At 42.5% G+C, this 21,562-nt stretch overlaps 2 protein-coding genes across 2 annotated transcripts in view; both read right to left on the bottom strand.

Moving 5' to 3' along the window:
• Positions 1-21,562, bottom strand: part of LOC138238198 (serine protease 27-like) — a 42,852-nt gene that overhangs the window by 6,142 nt on the left and 15,148 nt on the right. The gene's annotated exons all lie outside the window — the stretch shown is intronic.
• Positions 788-10,899, bottom strand: LOC138238089 (serine protease 27-like). Its single transcript, XM_069187968.1, has 5 exons — positions 10,586-10,899; positions 4,189-4,363; positions 3,299-3,573; positions 2,440-2,588; positions 788-1,456 (listed from the first exon to the last, which is right to left on the bottom strand). The coding sequence occupies exons 1-5, from the start codon at positions 10,641-10,643 to the stop codon at positions 1,298-1,300; spliced, it is 816 nt and encodes a 271-aa protein (XP_069044069.1). The 5' UTR covers positions 10,644-10,899; the 3' UTR covers positions 788-1,297.

Below are 21,562 nucleotides of genomic sequence, written 5' to 3'. Positions count from 1 at the left end.
AGATCCAGCTGGGATCGTACAGAAACCCCTTCACAGTCGGAAACAGTTATTTCTATTGGACTCAGTTGGATTCCTGCCGTGCCTTTAGATGCCTTTAGATATCTCTCTGAACATCACTAGAGACCCGGTACAGACACAGTGCAGACTCGATACAGCCCCAATACAGCTCCAGTATAGACCCAGTGCAGACTCAGTACGGCCCCAGTACAGATCCAGTTCAAAATCGATACAGCCAAAGTATAGACCCAGTGCAGACTCGGTACAGACCCGTACAGTCACGGTATAGACCCAGTGCAGACAGTACAGCCCCACATTGTATGGGTAACAGGGCCTTCTCCTGTTATGCCCCCAAGCTCTGGAACTCTCTCCCCAAGGGTATCAGAGAGTCACCATCTCTAAACTCCTTCAAATCCAGACTCAAAACCCTTCTTCAGAAAAGCCTTTACTTAACTGGTTCCACTCTTCACTCCTCTGCTTTTCTTAGTACCACCATCCACGGTCTCCTCTGTGTGTTGTAACTGTGTTTTGTCTTGTGTATTCTTTTTAGTTATTATTCTTGTCATCCTGTAAAGCGCTTTGAGAAGCCACCTTTAAAGGCGCTATATAAAATAAAGTTTATTATTATTATTACATGGACGCTGAGACATATGAACCAAAATATTGATGCACGCAGACATTCAGACTGACACATGAGGGCGCTACCACGCTGCAGTGCGGTTGGGTGGAGCTACAGCGTTTTGTCAATTTTCTATACAGCGATGGAGAGAGAACAGACCCAGACCAGGAGTTTCAGTGCTTGCAATTTTATTGAGCTCAATGGTCAACTGAATAAGAGTACAACTGATCTCTCACAGCAGCAGGCAAAAGCACGTCTTGCTAGCGATTCCATCTGTTCATCTGTTGGGGCTTCAAATATTAGTTATTTCTTGATGTACTGTATCACAATGCTTATGACACAGAACTGACTCCCCAATTTCAAATCCATTTATTTCAACAAAATACTCAAAGTGGATGGCCATGCCCAGCTGTTTTGTCCTGAAATGACAAGATCTAACATTTATTGTTTAATCCATAATTCATAGCTATGGTACACACTTAAAAAAGGTCTGTAAGACTTCTGTCTCCGGCTCACTGTTTTATCTTTATTGTATCTCCCAGTCTTATCTTTTGGCATATTCTCACATGCAATTATCTTGTGCAGACGGGCAATCTAATCAGATGGAATCAGATTCTGCAGTTGCAGCAGCAGCAGCCAGTTACACCAGAAGGCGCTCTCCCCTGGATCCCGTAGAACTCCTCAGACTCCACTGTGTTTCTTTATCCAATCCGTGAAGCTGCTGACCCGGGTGTAGACTCCTAGGGAGTTGGGCATACCACAATCTCTTCCAAAGCTCACAATCCCAGCCTGGATCCAGCTGCCCCCCTTCTTCCACAGCAGAGGTCCCCCAGAATCACCCTGGAGTGAAATGAGGAATGAAGAAGGAATAGTTTCACACGGTGACAATACAGGGCTGTGCTTAGTGTAAATATTTGCAAATCAAAGTGGTGCAACTCCATCATGACGTGAGTAATTTTGCACATAACTGTCTGTTGCTCAACGGTAATGACATGCTCACAGTATGCATTTTCCACAAATCTTTCAAGGCTCATTTTGGAAGAACGTAATAATAATAATAATAATAATAAGAATATCCTTACACTTATATAACTCTTTTCTGGATGCTCAGAGCTCTTTACAGGTAATGGGGATCCCCACCACCCCCGCCAGTGTGAATCCCCACCTGGATGAAGCTCCAGTCTGCTCACACACAGCAGCTCCCAGAGGGGAGGAGAGCAGAGTGATGAAGCCAGTTCAGAGAGGGGGGTTATTAAGAGGCCATGATGGTTAAAGATCAGGGGGAAATTTGACCAGGACACCGGGGTGACACCCCTACTCTTTTCGAGAGATGCCCTGGGATTTTTAATGACCTCAGTTTTATGTCTCATCCGAAGGACGGCGCCTTTTTTACAGTTGAGTGTCCCCATAACTATACTGGGGCATCAGGACCCCCACAGACCGCAGGGTGAGCGCCCCCTACTGGCCCCACTAACACCTCTTCCAGCAGCAGCCTCAGCTTTCGCAGGAGTCTCCCATCCAGGTACTGGCCAGGCTCACACTGCTGAGCTCCAGTGAGGCTGCCAGTTCTGAGTTGCAGGGTGATATTGGTCCTGGAGAAACTGTTGGTTATAAACTAACTTGCTAAAATCGAATTGGATGATTAGTGGCAGTAGATCACACACAGATTGCTGTTTTATAGAGGTGAAAGCGTGATCACTTTTGATTTGTAAAGTTATTATTCTGAAATACTTTTCCAAATGTATCCACCATGTATGAGTTGTCTTGAATTTTTGCACCAACTGGTCTGGTTTCTGTCTTTACACTGCGGATGGTGAACTCACTTTGCAGGTGTCCTTCTGTCCATCTTCATCCCCAGCGCACATCATGTCTTCCCTGATAGTAGCGTTGCTGTTGTACATGATCTGACAGCACCTGTTGTCTACGATGGTCAGTTGGACTTCCTGCAGAGTGCGAGGGGGTGCCAGTGGTACTGGAGTGACAAAAAGATAGTGACTATATTCTACAAAGCCAAAGACAAGTAGAATGACATGCATTGTTCATTACACTTTATTTCCAACACCTTCCCAGGTATAAAGCATTAGTTTTCTTAAAAAAAATTATTAAAATTTATTTAAAAAAAAACTCATGACTGCTTGTCCTCATGTTCAGACACCAGGCACAACCATCTCACCTATGAGCATGCCACAATAAATACCAAAATAAATATTATTAGCAGCACAGATTGTGAGCTTTCCTGTTAATATAGTTGGCTATCCCTGCTAAAAATAAAGCAGCAAGCAAACCAAGTGAATCGTTTTTTTTTCTACACCAAAGCACTTTCATTGGGTGGCGTGTTATAGGGGGATTAGACAGTCAAACACAGTTTCTATTGTTTTTTAACTTCTTCATGGCTTATTAGTCTTCTATTGCACGTGCCACTCTCATTACACATGCCATTAAAAATCCCTTTGCATGCCAATGACACGTGTGACATGTCAGCTGACCGCTGATCTAGGGCAATATACACCATGATGTTGTTGAAGCAGATATGCTCCCTTTCAAGTAAATGACTGGGTGAGATGTCTGAATGAGCTCACAGCAACCAGACAAGAGAGATGTGCAGAATGACCGGCTGTGGGCTGCAGTGTTAGTTCCTGAGTCCTAACGAGAAACACAGGAGCCCTGATCATCATTTCTTACCATTCTCTTTAGTCATCCCCCACCCAGTGACCCAGCACTCTGTGTCCTCTGTGAAGACATCGTTGGGCTTGGCGAGCTGGACAGGACTGATGTAAGGAGAGAGGCACACCTTGCTGTCCAGCTGCACCAGGGCGATGTCAAAGCCGTCTGCTGCTTTCTCTTTGTACTGCTCGTGGAGGACGACCTTCTTAATGCTTTTCTTGACCTCGTGTTTGGAGGGTTGGTCCAGCTTGTACGCCCCCAGCCTCACGAAGGAATGCTTGAGCAAGAAGGAGCTGAAAGAGAAAGTCTTATTATAATAATAATAATAATAATAATAATAATAATAATAATAATAATAATAATAATAATAATGTTCAATTCATACATTGGTACTGTATTAAATATTATAATTAATAAATATACAAGAATAATAAATATTATTATTCTGTGTACTTGGTCGCGGGATCAGGTAATCAGTATCCAGAGTAAATATTAACTATTGCAATGCCAATAATACTGCTTGGAGACACATTTTGACCAAAGACCTCTTTGGCTCTGTCATTTCTGGGACACGTTGAGACGGGGCAAGAGTTTTAATGTTTGATTTTAATCCAGACCATTGATCAAAACCAGATTAAACTGATATAGCTGCCTCTTTTCTTACACTGTCCTCTGATTGTTTTTTATACAGAAGGATTTGTTTGGGAGAATCGTAGAAAAACAGCTAAATTGAACAGGCTAATTAGTGGAATGGACTGTTCTAATCAGATAGGACCCTGTCTGAGCACACCTGAACAGGCTGAGAACTTAATCGGTTTTGAAAAATGAGTAGGAAAAGAATGAAAGGTGTTTTTACAGCAGTTCCCAGAGACGTGGCAAGGCAGACAGGGATTTCAGGACACACTCACGGTTTGAAGCAGTGCGCTGCAGTGAGAACCCACAGCTTACTGATCAGGGATCCACCACAGAATGTGGCATTGTTCTGGTTAACCTGGGTCTGGATATAGACCTGCCAGGGCCACGCTCCCTCCTTCGCTTCCTGACCGCCCACGATAGAGCTCCTGGACAGAGGAGAGCTGGACACTGCAGAGACACAGAGGGGATAATACAGAAAAGGCTTGAGATCAGTCATCCAGGACCACTGTCCCTCCTTCACACCCTTACTGACCACTATAGAGCCCCTTGGACAGAGGAGAGCTGGACACTAGAGAGACAGAGGGGTTCATACAGAACAGGCTTGAGATCAGTCATCCAGGACCACTGTCCCTCCTTCACACCCTGACTGAACACTATAGAGCCCCTTGGACAGAGGAGATCTGACCACTATAGAACCCCTGGACAATCTCATCAACCTCTCATCATCCTGACAAAATCTAGCAAACTATCTTAAGATACATGGGGGCAGTTCTTCTTGTACACTTTACTGCGCTCCAACCATGACTTCCCCATTCTTTAATACACTTTACTGTGTTTTTACCATGAGCTCAGACCTCCTTTTCGACTCTTTGATCTCCTTTACTCCAATGAAGCTGAGTAACTTCAGGTGGGAATCGGAAAAGGAGTGGTGTCTCTCATCCAGCTCTGACCTACTGAAGCTACAAGATGATGAGACAAGATCAGTACAGCTGTGGCTCTGAAACTCTTAATCAGCTTCGTTTCTGTGCATCATCTTCATGTGACTAAGAGCGCCACTAGTTTAACATATGTAGATGTGTTGGCACACTTCCTCTCAGCTCTGTGATTTAGGTTTTGTTATGATTAAGTTTCGGTTTGATCAAGAATGCAACAGTCGAAAGATTTTTTGTCTGTGATTTCTCACAGTGCACTCAGCCTAAATCTGAGGGAAAATGAAGAACAATTGTCGTGGAATTTTATCGAAGAAGAGCCAGGAGAGGTATTCTCATTCACTCAGTAAGGTCTTTATTCATATTGCAGTATGGGAAAAAGCCATCACCCGTCTGTGCGGAGAAGTGAAAGCTGATTCAAAAGCAAGCAGGGAGATCCCTGGTTTTATATCTTTTTTAAGCTGATGCAACACTTCAAGGACAGGCGAAGCAGTAATTTTCCATTCCTTATTGGTTTCTGCCTTACGCAAAGAAGAGCAGTTATTCAAATAGTTTCTCGTACTCCCTTCTTCAAGCAGCAGAGATAGACATTAAAACATCCCGTGCCCTTGACGAGCTGGGTGCTGTCACACTTTGTTCTAAGTATTCGGCTGCTTCTGCAGCACAGCTCTGTCCGTAAACAACATTTTTAGGATAAAACACCATTTCTCAGTAACTTTCCATTCCATTCCCTCCTTTTAATCCTTAAATATGTTCGCACCACAGAGTCCTCATAGGGTTCACCTGGTGGGTCCCAGGGCTCCTCGGAGTCTGTTCTGAGCAGTGCATATTGATGCGTAAACATTTTCATTACCATAGATCGAAACATTGGAATAATATAAGTCATACAACAGCACAACAGCAAAAACACTACAACAACAGGCGTGAATACTGTAGTTTCAAGAAAAACAGTCCCAATGACCCAAATAATGATTTTAACCATGAAAAGAAAGCAGGTGTATCTTTGATGCCTCTCTCCTTATTCATGCATTATTTCTTACAGCACAGGTAAATCCCTGTGGGCTGGAGCCCAGCATAATCTTAGGGTGTTTTTCAAGATAGGTCAACAACTAGGTAATAACTCTTAGAAAAATCTAGACATTGTTCCCCTGCCTCAGCTGTGCCGTTTTGCAGAACAATTCTAGCTGTAAAATTTCTCTTTGTTCCGTTCCTGCAAAACATCTTATTATGAACAAACAAACCACAATAATCATTTGCATCTAGGGGAATCACTCCCAAGTGTAACCCCCCTACAGCAGGTTGGGGCCCCGCTGTGCAAACCCAACACAAACTCTGATTCTCTCTGCTCGCATAGAAATGTGACAGAGCTAAAATGTATGTATGGCCATTCACCCCCTTATCATAAGTGTGCTCATCAATTCTCATTTTCAGTGATCTTTGCAGTCTGTACTTAATTCGTGTCCTGCCATCATCTCCTTCTGGGCCTCTATTCCGGGCCTGCGATGTTCCCAGCGGCACGGGACTGGTGTCATCTGCTTCAGGGCTTCTTGATCTGGCCAGTGGTGGTTCCCAAGTCAGGGAACAGTTTAGGGAGCTGTTCTTTGCAGTTTCATCTACCCCTGGCGTTCCTTCAGTCTGATGTTTAGTCGATCTTTCAGAGTTCTGTTCCTTCGTTCCACTGTTCCAGTAGAGTGAGGGTGATGGGTGCAACGAAGGTCCCATCTCACCCCGAACAACGCAGCCACAGCCTTACACACCTTCCCTGTGAAGTGTGTCCCTTGATCACAATACAAGAGGGAGGGCAGTGCCCACCGAGGGCTTACTGTATCTCTGTCATCAAGTGTTTGGTAGACACAGAGGCCGTGGCAGCAACCCACTGGGATAACAGATTATAGGAGCCCAGGTTTTCCCTTACCAATTGTCAATTTGCCAGTGCATGAAAGGTTCCTCAGAAGCAGGCCTTTTGAGCTGTAGTACAAGCACCTGAACTGTAGTTGAGTTCCTTTGATCGTCACATCGAGATGCCACATAAGTGGCTACTGCTTCAAACCCGGTCCCCACCCAGGTTTGGGTAACCGGCACACCATTTGACTCATATATAATATAATATAATGTTGCTTTATTAGCCCTATACAATTTCTTGCATTAGGAATGCATCTTTTTGCATACCCCAGCTTTTCTCCATGGAGACACAGACAGGGAGAGAAGCTTGGGGTCAGAGCGCAGGGTCAGCCATTGTACAGCTCACCTGGAGCAGTTGGGGTTAAGGGCCTTGCTCAGGGGCCGAACAGGGTAGGATTCCTCTGCTGGCCGCGGGATATGAACCGGCAACCTTCCAGTCACAGGTGCAGATCCTTAGCCACAGAGCCTCACACCTGGGTGACCGACAGAGTGCATTTGTCGTACTTCAAAGGGCATTAAGCTGTGAGGGCATGTAGGGCGTCCAGCGTGCTGGCAACACCACACCCCATCATCATGCAGCCCCACACTCTTTTCTAACCATGTCCATTTCTCTGCTTTAGAGGCCTCAGCCTGAATTGTCCTGTAGCTGTCCCCTTCTCACAGGGGTCTCACAGGGGTCTCAGACTCCTGCTCTACCAGGACTGCTCACCTGACAGCTGCATCTGCAAAGTTGCTCCCTCGTGTTACTGGAAACATTTCTTTATTATGTGATTTACACTTTACCACAGCTACTTCAGTCAGCAGCTGCAAAGCTTCTAACAGTTCAGAGACAAACCCAGCATTCTTAACTGGAGTCCCTGCCATGTTGAGGAAATCCCTATTCCTCCACTGCCATCCAAAATTGTGGCATTCACCAAATGTATATATAGAGTCTATTTAAATCACTACAATTTTCCATTTAGCATATTTACAAGTTTCAATTAAATCTTTTCATTCGGTCTACTTGTTCTTCACCGGATTATTCACAGTTTATACATCCGGCAGGTAGCCTGCACAACACATAAACATGGCCCCTTGGTCACTGCATCGAGGGGTCCTGAATAATAATCCACCAGACGATGCCTACCCTCATGCACCTGCGCCAGCACAGCAGCTCACAATCCATTTCTTTCACTCACATACAGATTACATACAGATGACCTGTCTGAGAAGGAATTCACCCTGGCTTAATTATGCAGTTGGTTTTATACCCTTTTTTCCCTCCGAAGATCTAATACTTGGAGTGGCCTTATGGATTCCCTCATTAGGTGAAACAATCACAATATCACATAGCTCATACAGTAATTCCTTATAAATGCTGCAGGGCATCCTAGCCCAATAGGTCTCGGGTGTCCCCCACCCACATCAGTAGTTGAAACTGTACATCTTTTCCCTAGCACACTGTGACAGCTTGTATCTGCTTTAAACACAACCCTTGCACTCCTTCTCCTGTAGCCTCCTGTTACCCGTTAGAAAACGTTATATCACATCTTTATGCTGTTTTAGTCTAAAAACAGGACAGCTGTGCTCCTGTGTCCCCCAGTTACTGCACACTGTAAGATTATTTTACTTTTATTTAAATCCTGAGATAAACGTAGGAAGGCTACAAAGGGGCTGACTAGATTAAATTTATTTCTTCACGTTACAGCTTCTGACATGTTCTTTAAATGTGAAATCAAGCCTCTTTCCTACAATTCCTCCAAAAAACGCATTTTTTTTAAAAGTGCGCACCAGCTTATTAGTAGTTTTATCTTTGGGGTTTTGTCCCCCTTTTTCCCCATCTGGATATGCCCAATCAGAAGATTTATCCCAGTCCTCATTATTTTCTTATATCTCGGTATAATATTAAAATAATATACACTATAATTGCGACAAACTGGCGGCTCCTTTTTCTCCTCCTTGGAAGTCTTTTTACCTCCCATTTGCAGCGCTCGCACTTCTGCATGCATGCTTCGTGAGTTATTAAAGCAATTCTGTCTCCGCTCTCTGTAATATCAGGAAAGCATAGTGTCCATTCTTGGCAACATCAGGTTTTAACCCACTCAAGTAAATTTGTTTTATTACTGTGGAAGTATCTTCAGTCACTTCCTTTTCACCGGCTAACCCCGAGTATACTATCCACAAAGCTATAAACCTTTCTGTAGAATCTGAAACATCCTCACCTTCCTTCTGCTGACATGCTGTTACTTTTGTCCACTCAGTTTTCGGTGGGTAATGCTCTTTCAAAATCCTCCACACTAATTCCCACCCTTCTCCCAGATTCTCTCTTAAGGCGTTCTATTTCTCCTTTTGCCTTTTCTTTTTCTGCAGATAGAACTTCGTTTCGTTCAGCCATTGCTTTTAGCTTTTCCGTCAGGAATTTTTGCGCCTCATCCCATTCCGTTTTCTCTATGATATTCTGTTGAATTCTCCAATATTCCTCTAAAATAAAGCCCTTATCTGTTTATTTATATCCCAATGTTCAAACACTTTTTTACATTCCTGTTCAGACTAAATTCCATATTTCTATTTAAGTTTCACTTTGCATTAATCTAATTTCTATTTTTTTTTCCCTGACACCCAGTCAGACACCTGTCAGAGTAAAAAGGCTTTGGATCCGGACCGCTTTCTAATTTCGGTGGAGACCTTTTCTTTTTAGTACGCATGGCCATGACTTTAGCTGCAGCTTGCTGTTCTTTAGTTTCAAGACTAGCCTTTTTTGAAGCTTCCCATCATTTCTGTGATTCCTCTTTCCCTGACGTAAGTTGTCCAATTCACTTTCTTGCCTTTCTTCTTCTTTTCTTCTAACTTTCCCCTGTCCATTCTAACCACTTACAAAGATCCTTCATAGTTATGGGCCCCTAATTATCATATATAAATCATGTGCTAGTTCCATTACACCTATTACCCTAGCTTCACAGTTCATGAACATAAAAATATTTTCTTCTGCCGGGACTCTAACCCAGACTATAATCTTTTATTTTCCTCCTTTACTGACGTCAGACAGCTGCCAATTCTCCAGACGCGTCACTGGAAGGATAAACAGATTATCCCCCGAGGTTCGTCCAATTCACTAAAATTGTCCAGGCCGGGATTGAGTCTCAGCAGCCGTCCGCGCTCAGGTTTATGATCCCATCCTCGTCACCAAAGATTGTCATGGAATTTTATCGAAGAAGAGCCAGGAGAGGTTATCTCATTGACTCAGTAAGGTCTTTATTCATATTGCAATATGGGAAAAAGCCATCACCCATCTGTGCAGAGAAGTGAAAGCTGATTCAAAAGCAAGCAGGGAGAGCTCTGGTTTTATATCTCTTTTCAAGCTGATGCAACACTTCAAGGACAGGCAAAGCACTAATTTTCCATTCCTTATAGGTTCCTGCTTTAAGCAAAGAGGAGCAGTTATTCAAATAGATTCTCATGCTACACTCTTCAAGCAGCAGAGATAAACATTATTAAAACATCCCGTGCCCTTGACGAGCTGGGTGCTATCACACTTTGTTCTAAGCATCCAGCTGCTTCTGCAGCACAGCTCTGTCCGTAAACAACATTTTTAGGATAAAACACCTATTCTCAGTAACTTTCCATTACACAGTTTAAATGCGCAATCGGCGGCTTGTTGTCTTCTTACCTTCTGTTGTGTCCAGGATCAGGCTGCACAATAGCAGCTGCAGTTCTCAGTCTTCATTGGTGTTGTATATATGTATAGACTGTCCACAAACTGCATATCATTGCATTAGCTACGTATGCTTATACGACAGTTCATCTGCACATTTATTTTACTTTATTTACTTAAATTTTCAATTTCTGATTCGTCTCTTACCTTCTTCCTTGTTCAGGATTAGGATCCCAAAAAACGCCAGCAGAAAAAACATCTTCATCTTCCCAGCCTCTCACTGGACACTTAGTGGACTGGCCCTGCTCACCTAATGTTGGAAACTGGACACAGAGGAGAGTCTCTTTTAAACAACCGAGCAGAGGCAGGAGAAATGCACATACACCTGCCTTCATATAGCTCACAGTGCTGTAGACTCGCAGACCACAAACATACAGGGGGTTACAAACTGACTCAATAACTGCGCACCAGAGATGTAATGTCCTGATTAAGGAACCATTTGACTTACTAGTCAGAGTAAATCAGATATCCGCTTTGATAAGCTTGCTACTTACTCTCAGTGAACTTGACTGCAATCTTGGGAGACCTCAAATGTAATAGCCTGATTTCTCATTTGTCATTTCTCACTGTTGTAAATTAATTTGCGCTATCCGGATTTCAGGCCAAGACAGATTGTGCAAGAGATCATGTTACTCCTATCATGGAGTCCTTGCACTGGCTTCCTAACAGGTTTCAAAATCCTCCTGCTTGCCTTTAAGGCTCTGCATGGTTTGGCACCTCAGTTCCTGTTTGACTTATTGCCTTCTTGTCTTCCTGATTCTGGTCTCCTGTTTGTACTGCGATCTCCTCTACACTCTATGGGTAACAAGGCCTTCTCTTGCTGCACCCCAAAGCTCTGGGATTCTATCCCAAATGCTTCCCTGAGCCATTTCACATCCAGACTCAAAGCCATTCTTCTTCAGAACGGCTTTCATTTAATTGGAAAACCTTTTTTTTAATTATACTAATTCTCTCCCCTCCTTGTGATTTTTTTTTTACTGTAAAGCTCCTTGAGGAGTTACTTTTAAAGGTGCTACATAAAATAAAGTTTGTTCATTATTATTAGTTTATTAATATTATTATTACACTGGGCCAATGAACCCCAGTCAAAGTAAAAGATTTTCACTGCTTTTTCAATAGAAAGACTGGAAAACCAGGGCTTTGAGACTTTTTCAGCTTGCCCCTCGCTGATTGTTACCAGAAGGCTCTCTGTATGCATTTGGCTTCATTTTTGCAACACCTTTCTTGTCCAGTTTTTAACCAGCCTGGACAATTTTATTAGGAAAGTTTCTTCTCTGAGCTGGAGCTGTTGAGAGACTGGGATGGGAGAGGGTGCATGCAGGTATCACCTGTTACCTGTGTGTGGAGTTTAATTTACGTGAAGCAGAGAACAGTGTGTATGTGTGTGCGTGTGTGTGTGCGTGCATCCATTTCTACGGGCATGTGTGTGTTTAAGCTTCTCAGGGGTTTTGTGCAAACCAGAGATCTAATGAGCTGATTCATTAGCTGTATGACTGTGCTATGACTTCAACTTACCCTCAATGAAGTTGACTGAAATCTAGTAATGTATAAGTGAAGTCTTTCAGTTCTTGTCCCCCAAAATAAGACTGTGAAGGGCTGAAAACACATTTCGGGATGATTTGTGTGAAAGTGACTTTGAAATATTGGGTGCACCACAGTCAAATTCATGTCTTTAGCAGAGTAGAGGAGTAGGATTAGAGTAATAGGTTGTTTCTTTTTATTACAATATGGACTGCTTTGTAATGTAGTGTCTATATTGTGTGGTGTTGTCTGTTGTACCAGGTTGTCTGCGGTACTGTGCACGTCCTGAGAGATCATCATGAGTAAGACTTCCAATGTCCATGTGCATTCGTCAACTCCTCTACTCTCTAGTCTCTAGCAGGCAGTTGAGATCTGGGTATACAGTAATCCTGTTCCAGGAAGGAGAGCTCTGTCTCACCTAGCAGTCTGTGTGGGTCCTAATGCCCTAGTGCAGTGACACTATACTGTAAAAACTATAGTGTCTAATCCCGTCCTGTGGATAAGAAATAAAACCGAGGTCCTGACTCTCCATGGTCATTAAAAGTCGCAGGGTGTTTTTCAAAAAGAGTAGGGGTGTTACCCCAGTGTCCTGGCCAAATATCCCCCTGGTCTTTACCCATCATGACCTCCTAATAACCCCCATCTCTGAACTGGCTATATCACTCTGCTCTCCTACCCACTGAGAGCTGCTGTGTGTGAGCAGACTGGAGCATCATCTAGATGGGGGAACACACACTGGTGGCGGTAGTGGGGTTCCCAGTTCCCCATGTACCTCTTTACATTACCCCATTGTTGTAAAGAGCTCTGTGTAGAGTGTCCAGAAAAAGGAATGAATAATTCTTATGAATTATTACAGTTCATGAGGAATCTGAAATAGGAGTGGACCAGGACTTTTCCTTGGTGTGTGGTGTGAGGAGAAGAAAGGAAGGTTTTTATAAGTGTCCTCACAAGAGTACTCTAAAGAAGACACAAGAAGAGAGACACAAGACTTTGCAGTAGAGCAGGGCTCATCTTCGCTGGCTTTTCTAGGTCACTAGCGTCCACGAGGCTGACAAGATGCCTTCACAGTCACATGTCTGACACTGAGGAGGAATTTATGCCTGTAGAGTGATGGCAGTTGCCTGTTAGGGTATGAATATCAACAGTCACTCAGAGATTGGATTAGACTAAATTAGACTAGCCAGGTGAGCCTGGCCAGACAATCTAATTACATTAACACAATCAGGAATTATAATGCAAGATCTAGTCATTCAATTTAATTATCTAATTTCCTAAATACAATTGTAAGTAATGATTGATAATAGTTATACCTTGTTAACTATTACTTTATAATGAATAATTTTGAATGTATTATTTGTCCTTAACAACTGGCATGTTTACTTTACAGACACCCGGAGGTATATAGAGTGAGGATCTGATTTCAGAGTTACCCAGTAAATGCAGAACACAGAGATCAGAGCCGGCAGTGTGTTACAGCAGCTCTTCAGTGATGCAGAGATATTGGGGAACTGGGGAAGCCAGGGAAGGAGAATGATCATGTCTCCCCCAGGACTGTGTGTACGGTTTTTTGGAACGGTGCGTGAGAGAGAAAGAGTGCAGAAAAACAGCACACCTTTTTCAAAAGCTGAGACCACTCCTCAGATGGTAGAATGTGATTTGAAAGTGTGAAAAGGGAGCTGCGTCTCGTATCTTTGCAGTTTCCTGTTTATTTCAGATCAGGCAGACAAGCCAGCCTGGAGACCAGATGCAGATAAACGGCTCCGAACCAAAGAAGGAACATCAAGATACGCCAGCCGTATCGGCAAGCAGATCACCATGTCGGCAGATCAGCAGATCTCTCTCTCAGCAGATTACCAGCAGAGAGGGGTCAGGGATCTGGTGCACAGCAAGAAACACACACTCTGGGCAGCTCACACTTTTCCTCAAACACACACACACTTCTGCAACTATTATTTTAATTGTTAAAATGGAACATTAAACTTTTAATTTGTGAATTTGTTGGCAACTAGTATTTTTGCTACAGATGTGCATCATCATAAACATTATACTGCACAGTGATTATAGACCTTAATGTGATAAGACTGTTCTACTACACCGGGACTGTAGCTCCTATTGTAACAGACTATTGTACTGTACTGGGACTGTAGATCCTATTGTAACAGGATTCTTCTACAGTACTGCGACTGTAGCTCCTATTGCAACAGACTCTTCTACTGTACTGGGACTGTTGCTCCTATTGTAACAGGACTGTTCTACTACACTGGGACTGTAGCTCCTATTGTAACAGACTGTTCTACTGTACTGGGACTGTAGCTTCTATTGTAACTGGACTGTTGTACTGTACTGCGACTGTAGCTCCTATTGTAACAGACTGTTCTACTGTACTGGGACTGTAGATGCTATTGTAACAGGCTTGTTGTACTGTACTGGGACTGTAGATCCTATTGTAACAGACTCTTCTACTGTACTGCGACTGTAGCTCCTATTGTAACGGGACTGTTCTACTACACTGGGACTGTAGCTCCTATTGTAACAGACTGTTCTACTGTACTGGGACTGTAGATCCTATTGTAACAGACTCTTCTACTACACTGGGAATGTAGCTCCTATTGTAAAAGACTGTTCTACTGTACTGGGACTGTAGATCCTATTGTAACAGGACTGTTGTACTGTACTGGGACTGTAGATCCTATTGTAACAGGACTCTTCTACTACACTGGGAATGTAGCTCCTATTGTAACAGACTGTTCTACTGTACTGGGACTGTAGATCCTATTGTAACAGGACTGTTGTACTGTACTGGGACTGTAGATCCTATTGCAACAGGACTCTTCTACTACACTGGGACTGTAGCTCCTATTGTAACAGACTGTTCTACTGTACTGGGACTGTAGATCCTATTGTAACAGGACTGTTCTACTACACTGGGACTGTACCTCCTATCGTAACAGACTGTTCTACTGTACTGGGACTGTAGATACTATTGTAACAGGACTGTTCTACTACACTGGGACTGTAGCTCCTATTGTAACAGACTGTTGTACTGTACTGGGACTGTAGATCCTATTGTAACAGGACTGTTGTACTGTACTGTGACTGTTGCTCCTATTGTAACGGGACTGTTCTACTACACTGGGACTGTAGCTCCTATTGTAACAGGACTGTTCTACTGTACTGGGACTATAGCTCCTATTGTAACAGGACTGTTGTACTGTACTGGGACTGTAGATCCTATTGTAACAGGACTCTTCTACTACACTGGGAATGTAGCTCCTATTGTAAAAGACTGTTCTACTTTACTGGGACTGTAGATCCTATTGTAACAGGACTGTTGTACTGTACTGCAGCTGTTGCTCCTATTGTAACAGGACTGCTCTACTACACTGGGACCGTAGCTCCTATTGTAACAGACTGTTGTACTGTACTGGGACTGTAGATCCTATTGCAACAGGACTCTTCTACTACACTGGGACTGTAGCTCCTATTGTAACAGGACTGTTGTACTGTACTGGGACTGTAGATCCTATTGTAACAGACTCTTCTACTGTACTGCGACTGTAGCTCCTATTGTAACAGACTGTTCTACTGTACTGGGACTGTAGATCCTATTGTAACAGGACTGTTCTACTACACTGGGACTGTAGCTCCTATTGTAACAGACTGTTCTACTGTACTGGGACTGTAGATCCTATTGTAACAGGACTGTTCTACTACACTGGGACTGTAGCTCCTATTGTAACAGACTTTTCTACTGTACTGGGACTGTAGATCCTATTGTAACAGGACTGTTGTACTGTACTGCGACTGGTGCTCCTATTGTAACAGGACTGTTCTACTTCACTGGGAGTGTAGCTCCTATTGTAACAGACTGTTCTACTGTACTGGGACTGTAGATCCTATTGTAACAGACTCTTCTACTGTACTGCGACTGTAGCTCCTATTGTAACAGACTGTTCTACTGTACTGGGACTGTAGATCCTATTGTAACAGGACTGTTCTACTACACTGGGACTGTAGCTCCTATTGTAACAGACTGTTCTACTGTACTGGGACTGTAGATCCTATTGTAACAGGACTGTTCTACTACACTGGGACTGTAGCTCCTATTGTAACAGACTTTTCTACTGTACTGGGACTGTAGATCCTATTGTAACAGGACTGTTGTACTGTACTGCGACTGGTGCTCCTATTGTAACAGGACTGTTCTACTACACTGGGAGTGTAGCTCCTATTGTAACCGACTGTTCTACTGTACTGCGACTGTAGCTCCTATTGTAACAGGACTGTTGTACTGTACTGGGACTGTAGATCCTATTGTAAGAGGACTCTTCTACTACACTGGGACTGTAGCTCCTATTGTAACAGGACTATTCTACTACACTGGGACTGTAGCTCCTATTGTAACAGACTGTTCTACTGTACTGGGACTGTAGATCCTATTGTAACAGGACTGTTGTACTGTACTGTGACTGTTGCTCCTATTGTAACAGGACTGTTCTACTACACTGGGACTGTAGCTCCTATTGTAACAGACTGTTCTACTGTACTGGGACTGTAGATCCTATTGTAACAGACTGTTGTACTGTACTGCGACTGTAGCTCCTCTTGTTACAGACTGTTCTACTACACTGGGACTGTAGCTCCTATTGTAACAGGATTATTTTACTGTACTGTACAACCCCCTTAAGGACCCAGCCCTCCGGAGGCCATTTCTTGCCTCATTGATATAAATGGTATTTTGCTGTTAAGGAGATCACTCGATACACAAGAAGTTCTCTGGGGGATATTGAAATAACCCGAGTGGCCACTTATATGTATGATTTTAGAATCAAGTATAGAAATCAATGTCACTTTGCTTCTGTCTGTCAAAGACATTCCCGTGCCAAGAATAGACACTGTGCATTAATCAGGACCCCTTAACTCCCTGTCCCCACCAGGTTGTTTATACCTGGAATGTATGAGCTCTAAACATCTGGTATGATCTTGGAAAGTACAGACAGTACACGCCTGGTTAAGGGCTGGAGTTTTAAGGTTCACTTGGGCACCAAGTCAGAAGGATCAAATGTCTTAGTATAGGCATTAGAAAAAATGATCCAAAAAAGCAGGAAGAAACAAAAATGTGTTTAATTTCTCTGTCTTCAGAAGCCAATGTCTTGAGTTGAAGCACATGTAGGAACCAGAGTTTTTTTCCTGGGCTCCAGTGTGTCTAATTGGACTACAGGCAATGTTAGAGAGTATGCATGAGCTAATGTAAAAATAGACTTTCTAGGCTGTAGGACCCAAACAAATGAAAAACTGATAACATTGTTTTTTATCTTCACTTAGTTGATAGGTAGACAGACAAGGGAAAAATAATAAAACTCTGGCATTCGCCCAGGACACCTGTATTATCACGATTGTAGTCCCTCCTCCTCCGGCTCTTTCACTTTGGATTTGATTCTGTGCACCTGACCCCTGTAACCAGTCCACCTTAAAAGCCAGGCGCCGATGTTCATCCGGGCTCTGCATCTGGTTTCTGCACCGTGCAAGTCCGGGACCTGGAAGCGCCTGGTCCCGTTAAGGTTTTAATCTCTGTTCCTGTTTCCTGTCCGCCGGTTCCAACCCCGTTCATGTTTTTAATTCCTTGTTGGATGGATCACCTGGCTCTGGACTTATTCTTGTGTTTTTGGATTCCCTCTCTGGATTACTTTTGGATAGTTTGCCTCGGCCACACCTCCCCCGTGCACCAGCGCACTTTGGACATGCCTCCTGTTTTCATCCCCGTATCCCTGCATGATCTTTTTCCTAGTGTTTCCTCATGATTCTGGATTGTGTCATCCGCATAGGGTCCGGAAAGAACTGTTCGTTACATGTATGCTTCCCCGAAGTCTCTAAATGGTTGGATTTCAGTGAGTGACAGCTTGTTTCACCAATCAGAACAGCTCAATTCTCGGCCATTGGACTATTGAAAATTTCTTCGCAACCTCACGGTAAGGGTGTTGATTTGAGATATTTTACTAAAGAAATGGCAAATGAGCAGTCTGTGGTCCTTGTCTTGGAGTAGAGTATCGGCATCAGGAAAATATTCTTAGAAAAATTATTGCGTTGCTGGATTAGGATTTGGATTTGAAATTTTACTATTATGAAGGAGAGGTTGTCTTGTTTCTTATATATAGTATGTTGTGCTCAGTTTTGATTTTACTACTATAAGTTGATAAAAATGAGTGGTAGTACTCGGTTTTGTTGTTTATGAAGTCAGTGTTGTGTCAATAATTTATTCCTTAAAAAGTTGTTTCAACAGCTATGACAACAAATTTGGGGGGTACTGGAGCCGACTTGCACAACCCCAACTGCTCCAGGGGCGCTGTATAAATGCCTGTCCCTGGGCTCTGACCCCAAACTTCTCTCTCTGTGTCTGTGTGTCTCATGGAGAGCAAGTTGGTGTATGCAAAAAGACAAATTCCTGATAGAAGAAATTGTATATGGCCAATAAAGTGATATTATCTTTGTTGCTTGTGATAAAGTGTAGTGTAAGGTGCAAGTTAATGATTTTTTTTACAGTACACCTGAATCCAAGATGGACGGAATTCTTATGCAGGACTACACTACTCTGTAAAAATGTCCGGTGACACAGTGAATCCCAAAGTACTGCAGCTGTGTGTGACAAAACAGTATTTAAGGTTTTTTAACCCATTAACCCAATCAATTGCATATGGTGCATAGAATTATTAGTAATTGTGTATGAATAGTAATTAGAAAAAATATTTTTGTTTTATTTTTATTATAAAATACATTTTGGACACAGTGTCCTTTAAATTATCATATTTAAAAGCATATTAAAACTTACTCACAAAACTAAAAATGTATATATATATATTTATATATTTCAATTCTTAATATTGTAGTTTACCATTATTTTGTTGAAGTCTGCACTATATTAAGATCACATTATCTATTTATATATTTAAATTCCTAATATTGTAGTTTGCCATTATATTGTTGAAGTATGCAGAGCTTGAAACATTTAATTTAATTCTATCGACAGTGGGGTAAATAATTGCATTTGAATAAAGGCTGTCTGCAAAAGCAGCTGTAATAGTTGATGTATGGATATCTGTGGATATTACTTCACATAATTCTTTAGCTCAGTAATTTTCCTTACTCATTTTCACATTACTTTGCTTGGTCTTACTGAAATTGTATCATAACATACAGTAAATACTGGTGATATGTGTGTGGGGCTTTGGAAAATGTAGTTTCACGAGGAATGACAGCAGCCAAAAGCTTGGGAGAAATTAGTATAGTTTATTGGGATGTGGAGATTTGGCATAACCCGCTTGGCTGAGGGCCAATCTCCCGGCCATTGGACAGGGAGGATAGGACCCCCATGCGACCAATTGGGTAGCTGCAAAGGTGGAGAGGGGGTGGAGGAGGGATGCAGAAAACGAACGAGGACGAGGAGAGGGTGACTTTTGATATATATGGAGACCGGTTGGATTACGTCAGGATTAGTGAGAATTGCAGCAGCTGTGTTGAATGAGCTCGGCTGCCTTCATTCCTCCTGAACTTTCATTAAAAACGTGCCAAATTAAAAATTACATTTAGTGAATGGTGAAGCATACACTTCCTGTTCCTTTTAGGAAAACATATTTTAGAAATGTAAAGGAAATAAATGCCATTCACAAAACCCAGATGTACAGTAAATACAAGTCCTGGGTGGGAATTGCAGAATAGCATGATTGATAGGCAGATAAGCACGTCTGTGTGGAACACTACATAATAATTGAAATCCAGAAAATAAATGCCTTTGTCACCAGCTGCTATGAAAAATCAAACGAGATGCAATCGTTTAGCAGCTGCCCAGCTCACAGAAGAGTTTCAGACCATTGCTATATTGTGCATCACCCTTTGTATTAGAGACATACTGTATCAGATATTACACTGAGAAGAATGAACTGGGTTTAAAACACCAGCAGAATATCTTGATTTTGGGTACAACAACCAGCTTGGCTTATTTAGAAGAATGTATCAGCTATTTCAAGCACTGTCACCTAGAAACCCTTCTGACACGTTGATGCATTGTCCCACTTTCCCCTTTCCTGTTGTGTGTGTTTATTACTGAGGGTTTCTCTGTGATCTCCTCTCTCTCTTAGTTTGTTTCCTTTTTAGTGATTCTGCTCCTTTTTTAAGAACAATATTCTTACTCGTCTTATGATTCTAAAAAGAAAAAAATGGTTTAATTACTTACAACAATAACAAAAGAGTACAGATTGGGCTCTCACACGTAAAAGTTCTAATGTGGAGAACAGCTTTGTCCAGGTGCACAGCAGGTGTCGGCCTGTAGCTGTGATGTTGGCGGTAGTGTAACATAACTGAGCAGTTTCCTGAGTTACAGTCAGCAAGGGTGCCCTCTGCAGGCAGACACTACAGCCAACCTAATAACAAATAGCATCCAAGACTCATCAACCCTGCTCCTTACACTCTATGTGCCAGAACGTAGTTCCCTATTTTTAATTCTTATTCATCACACCATATTCCACATTTCTTGATCTGTGTTTTAATTGTACTTAATTACCATTGCTACATGTATTTGATCGCAATGATTTAATTGTAAACGTATTGATCTGTTTTTAATTCTAATTCTTTCATTCCCTCTACCTGTTCCCTATTCCTTATTTTTGTTCCACATTCCTTATTCCTAATCCATGGTGCACCAGAGTGCGCTCTAAGATATCTCAACCCCTACCACTCTGATAATGAGTGGACAAATGACGCAGTAATTATAATATAATATAAAATAATAATAATAATAATAATAATAATAATAATAATAATAATAATAATAATAATAATAATAATAATAATATAATAATAATGCCAGTATAAGGGATCATTGTATTGTTTCCTTGCAGAGGAAAGAACTACATCTGATAATACTGTAGTTCATCTGTGTACCTGAGCTGTGGGACAACAGAGAGAGGAGTGGAGGTGGCTAATTAAAGGCCAGTGGTCTGAAACTGGTAGGAAAAGTAATTAATAATTGCTTACACTTATATAGCGCTTTTCTGGACACTCCACTCAAAGCACTTCACAGGTAATGGGGATCCCCTCCACCACCACTAATGTGCAGCCCCACCTGGATGATGCGAAGGCAGCCATGGCACGCCAGAACGCTCACCACACATCAGCTATCAGTGGGGAGGAGAGCAGAGTAATTAAACCAATTCATAGATGGGGATTATTAGGAGGCCATGATTGGTAAAGGCCAATGGGAAATTTGGCCAGGGTGCCGGGGTTCCACCCTTACTCTTTACAATAAACACCCTGGGATTTTAAATGACCATAGAGAGTCAGGACCTTGGTTTTATGTCTCATCTGAAGGTTGGTGACTGTTTATAGTATAGTGTCCCCATCACTATACTGGGGCATTAGGATCCACGTGGACCACAGGGTGAGCGCCTCGTGGTGGCCCCACTAACACCTCTCCCAGCAGCAACCTTTAGATCTTCCCAGGAGGTCTCCCAGGTTTCCCAGGAGCTACAACTGGCTTTCATCGCACCGGTCCAATGGGAAAATGACCTAGAAGTCTCAAGCACACAGCTGTGACTCCTGCGTCGCAGATAA

The sequence above is a fragment of the Lepisosteus oculatus genome, chromosome 4, assembly GCF_040954835.1.
Source record: "Lepisosteus oculatus isolate fLepOcu1 chromosome 4, fLepOcu1.hap2, whole genome shotgun sequence".
NCBI classification, from domain to species: Eukaryota; Metazoa; Chordata; class Actinopteri; order Semionotiformes; family Lepisosteidae; genus Lepisosteus; species Lepisosteus oculatus.
Note: the sequence above shows the minus strand (reverse complement) of the source record. Positions and strands in the feature narration are given on the sequence as shown.

Excerpts from the sequence above, each read along its gene's own strand:
- LOC138238089 (XM_069187968.1), bottom strand. The coding sequence starts at position 10,643 with ATGAAGATGTTTTTTCTGCTGGCGTTTTTTGGGATCCTAATCCTGAAC. Across the intron at positions 4,364-10,585 it reads AATCCTGAACAAGGAAGAAG|TGTCCAGCTCTCCTCTGTCC; the intron begins GTAAGAGACGAA and ends GTGTCTCTGCAG. Across the intron at positions 3,574-4,188 it reads GCAGCGCACTGCTTCAAACC|CTCCTTCTTGCTCAAGCATT; the intron begins GTGAGTGTGTCC and ends TTTCTCTTTCAG.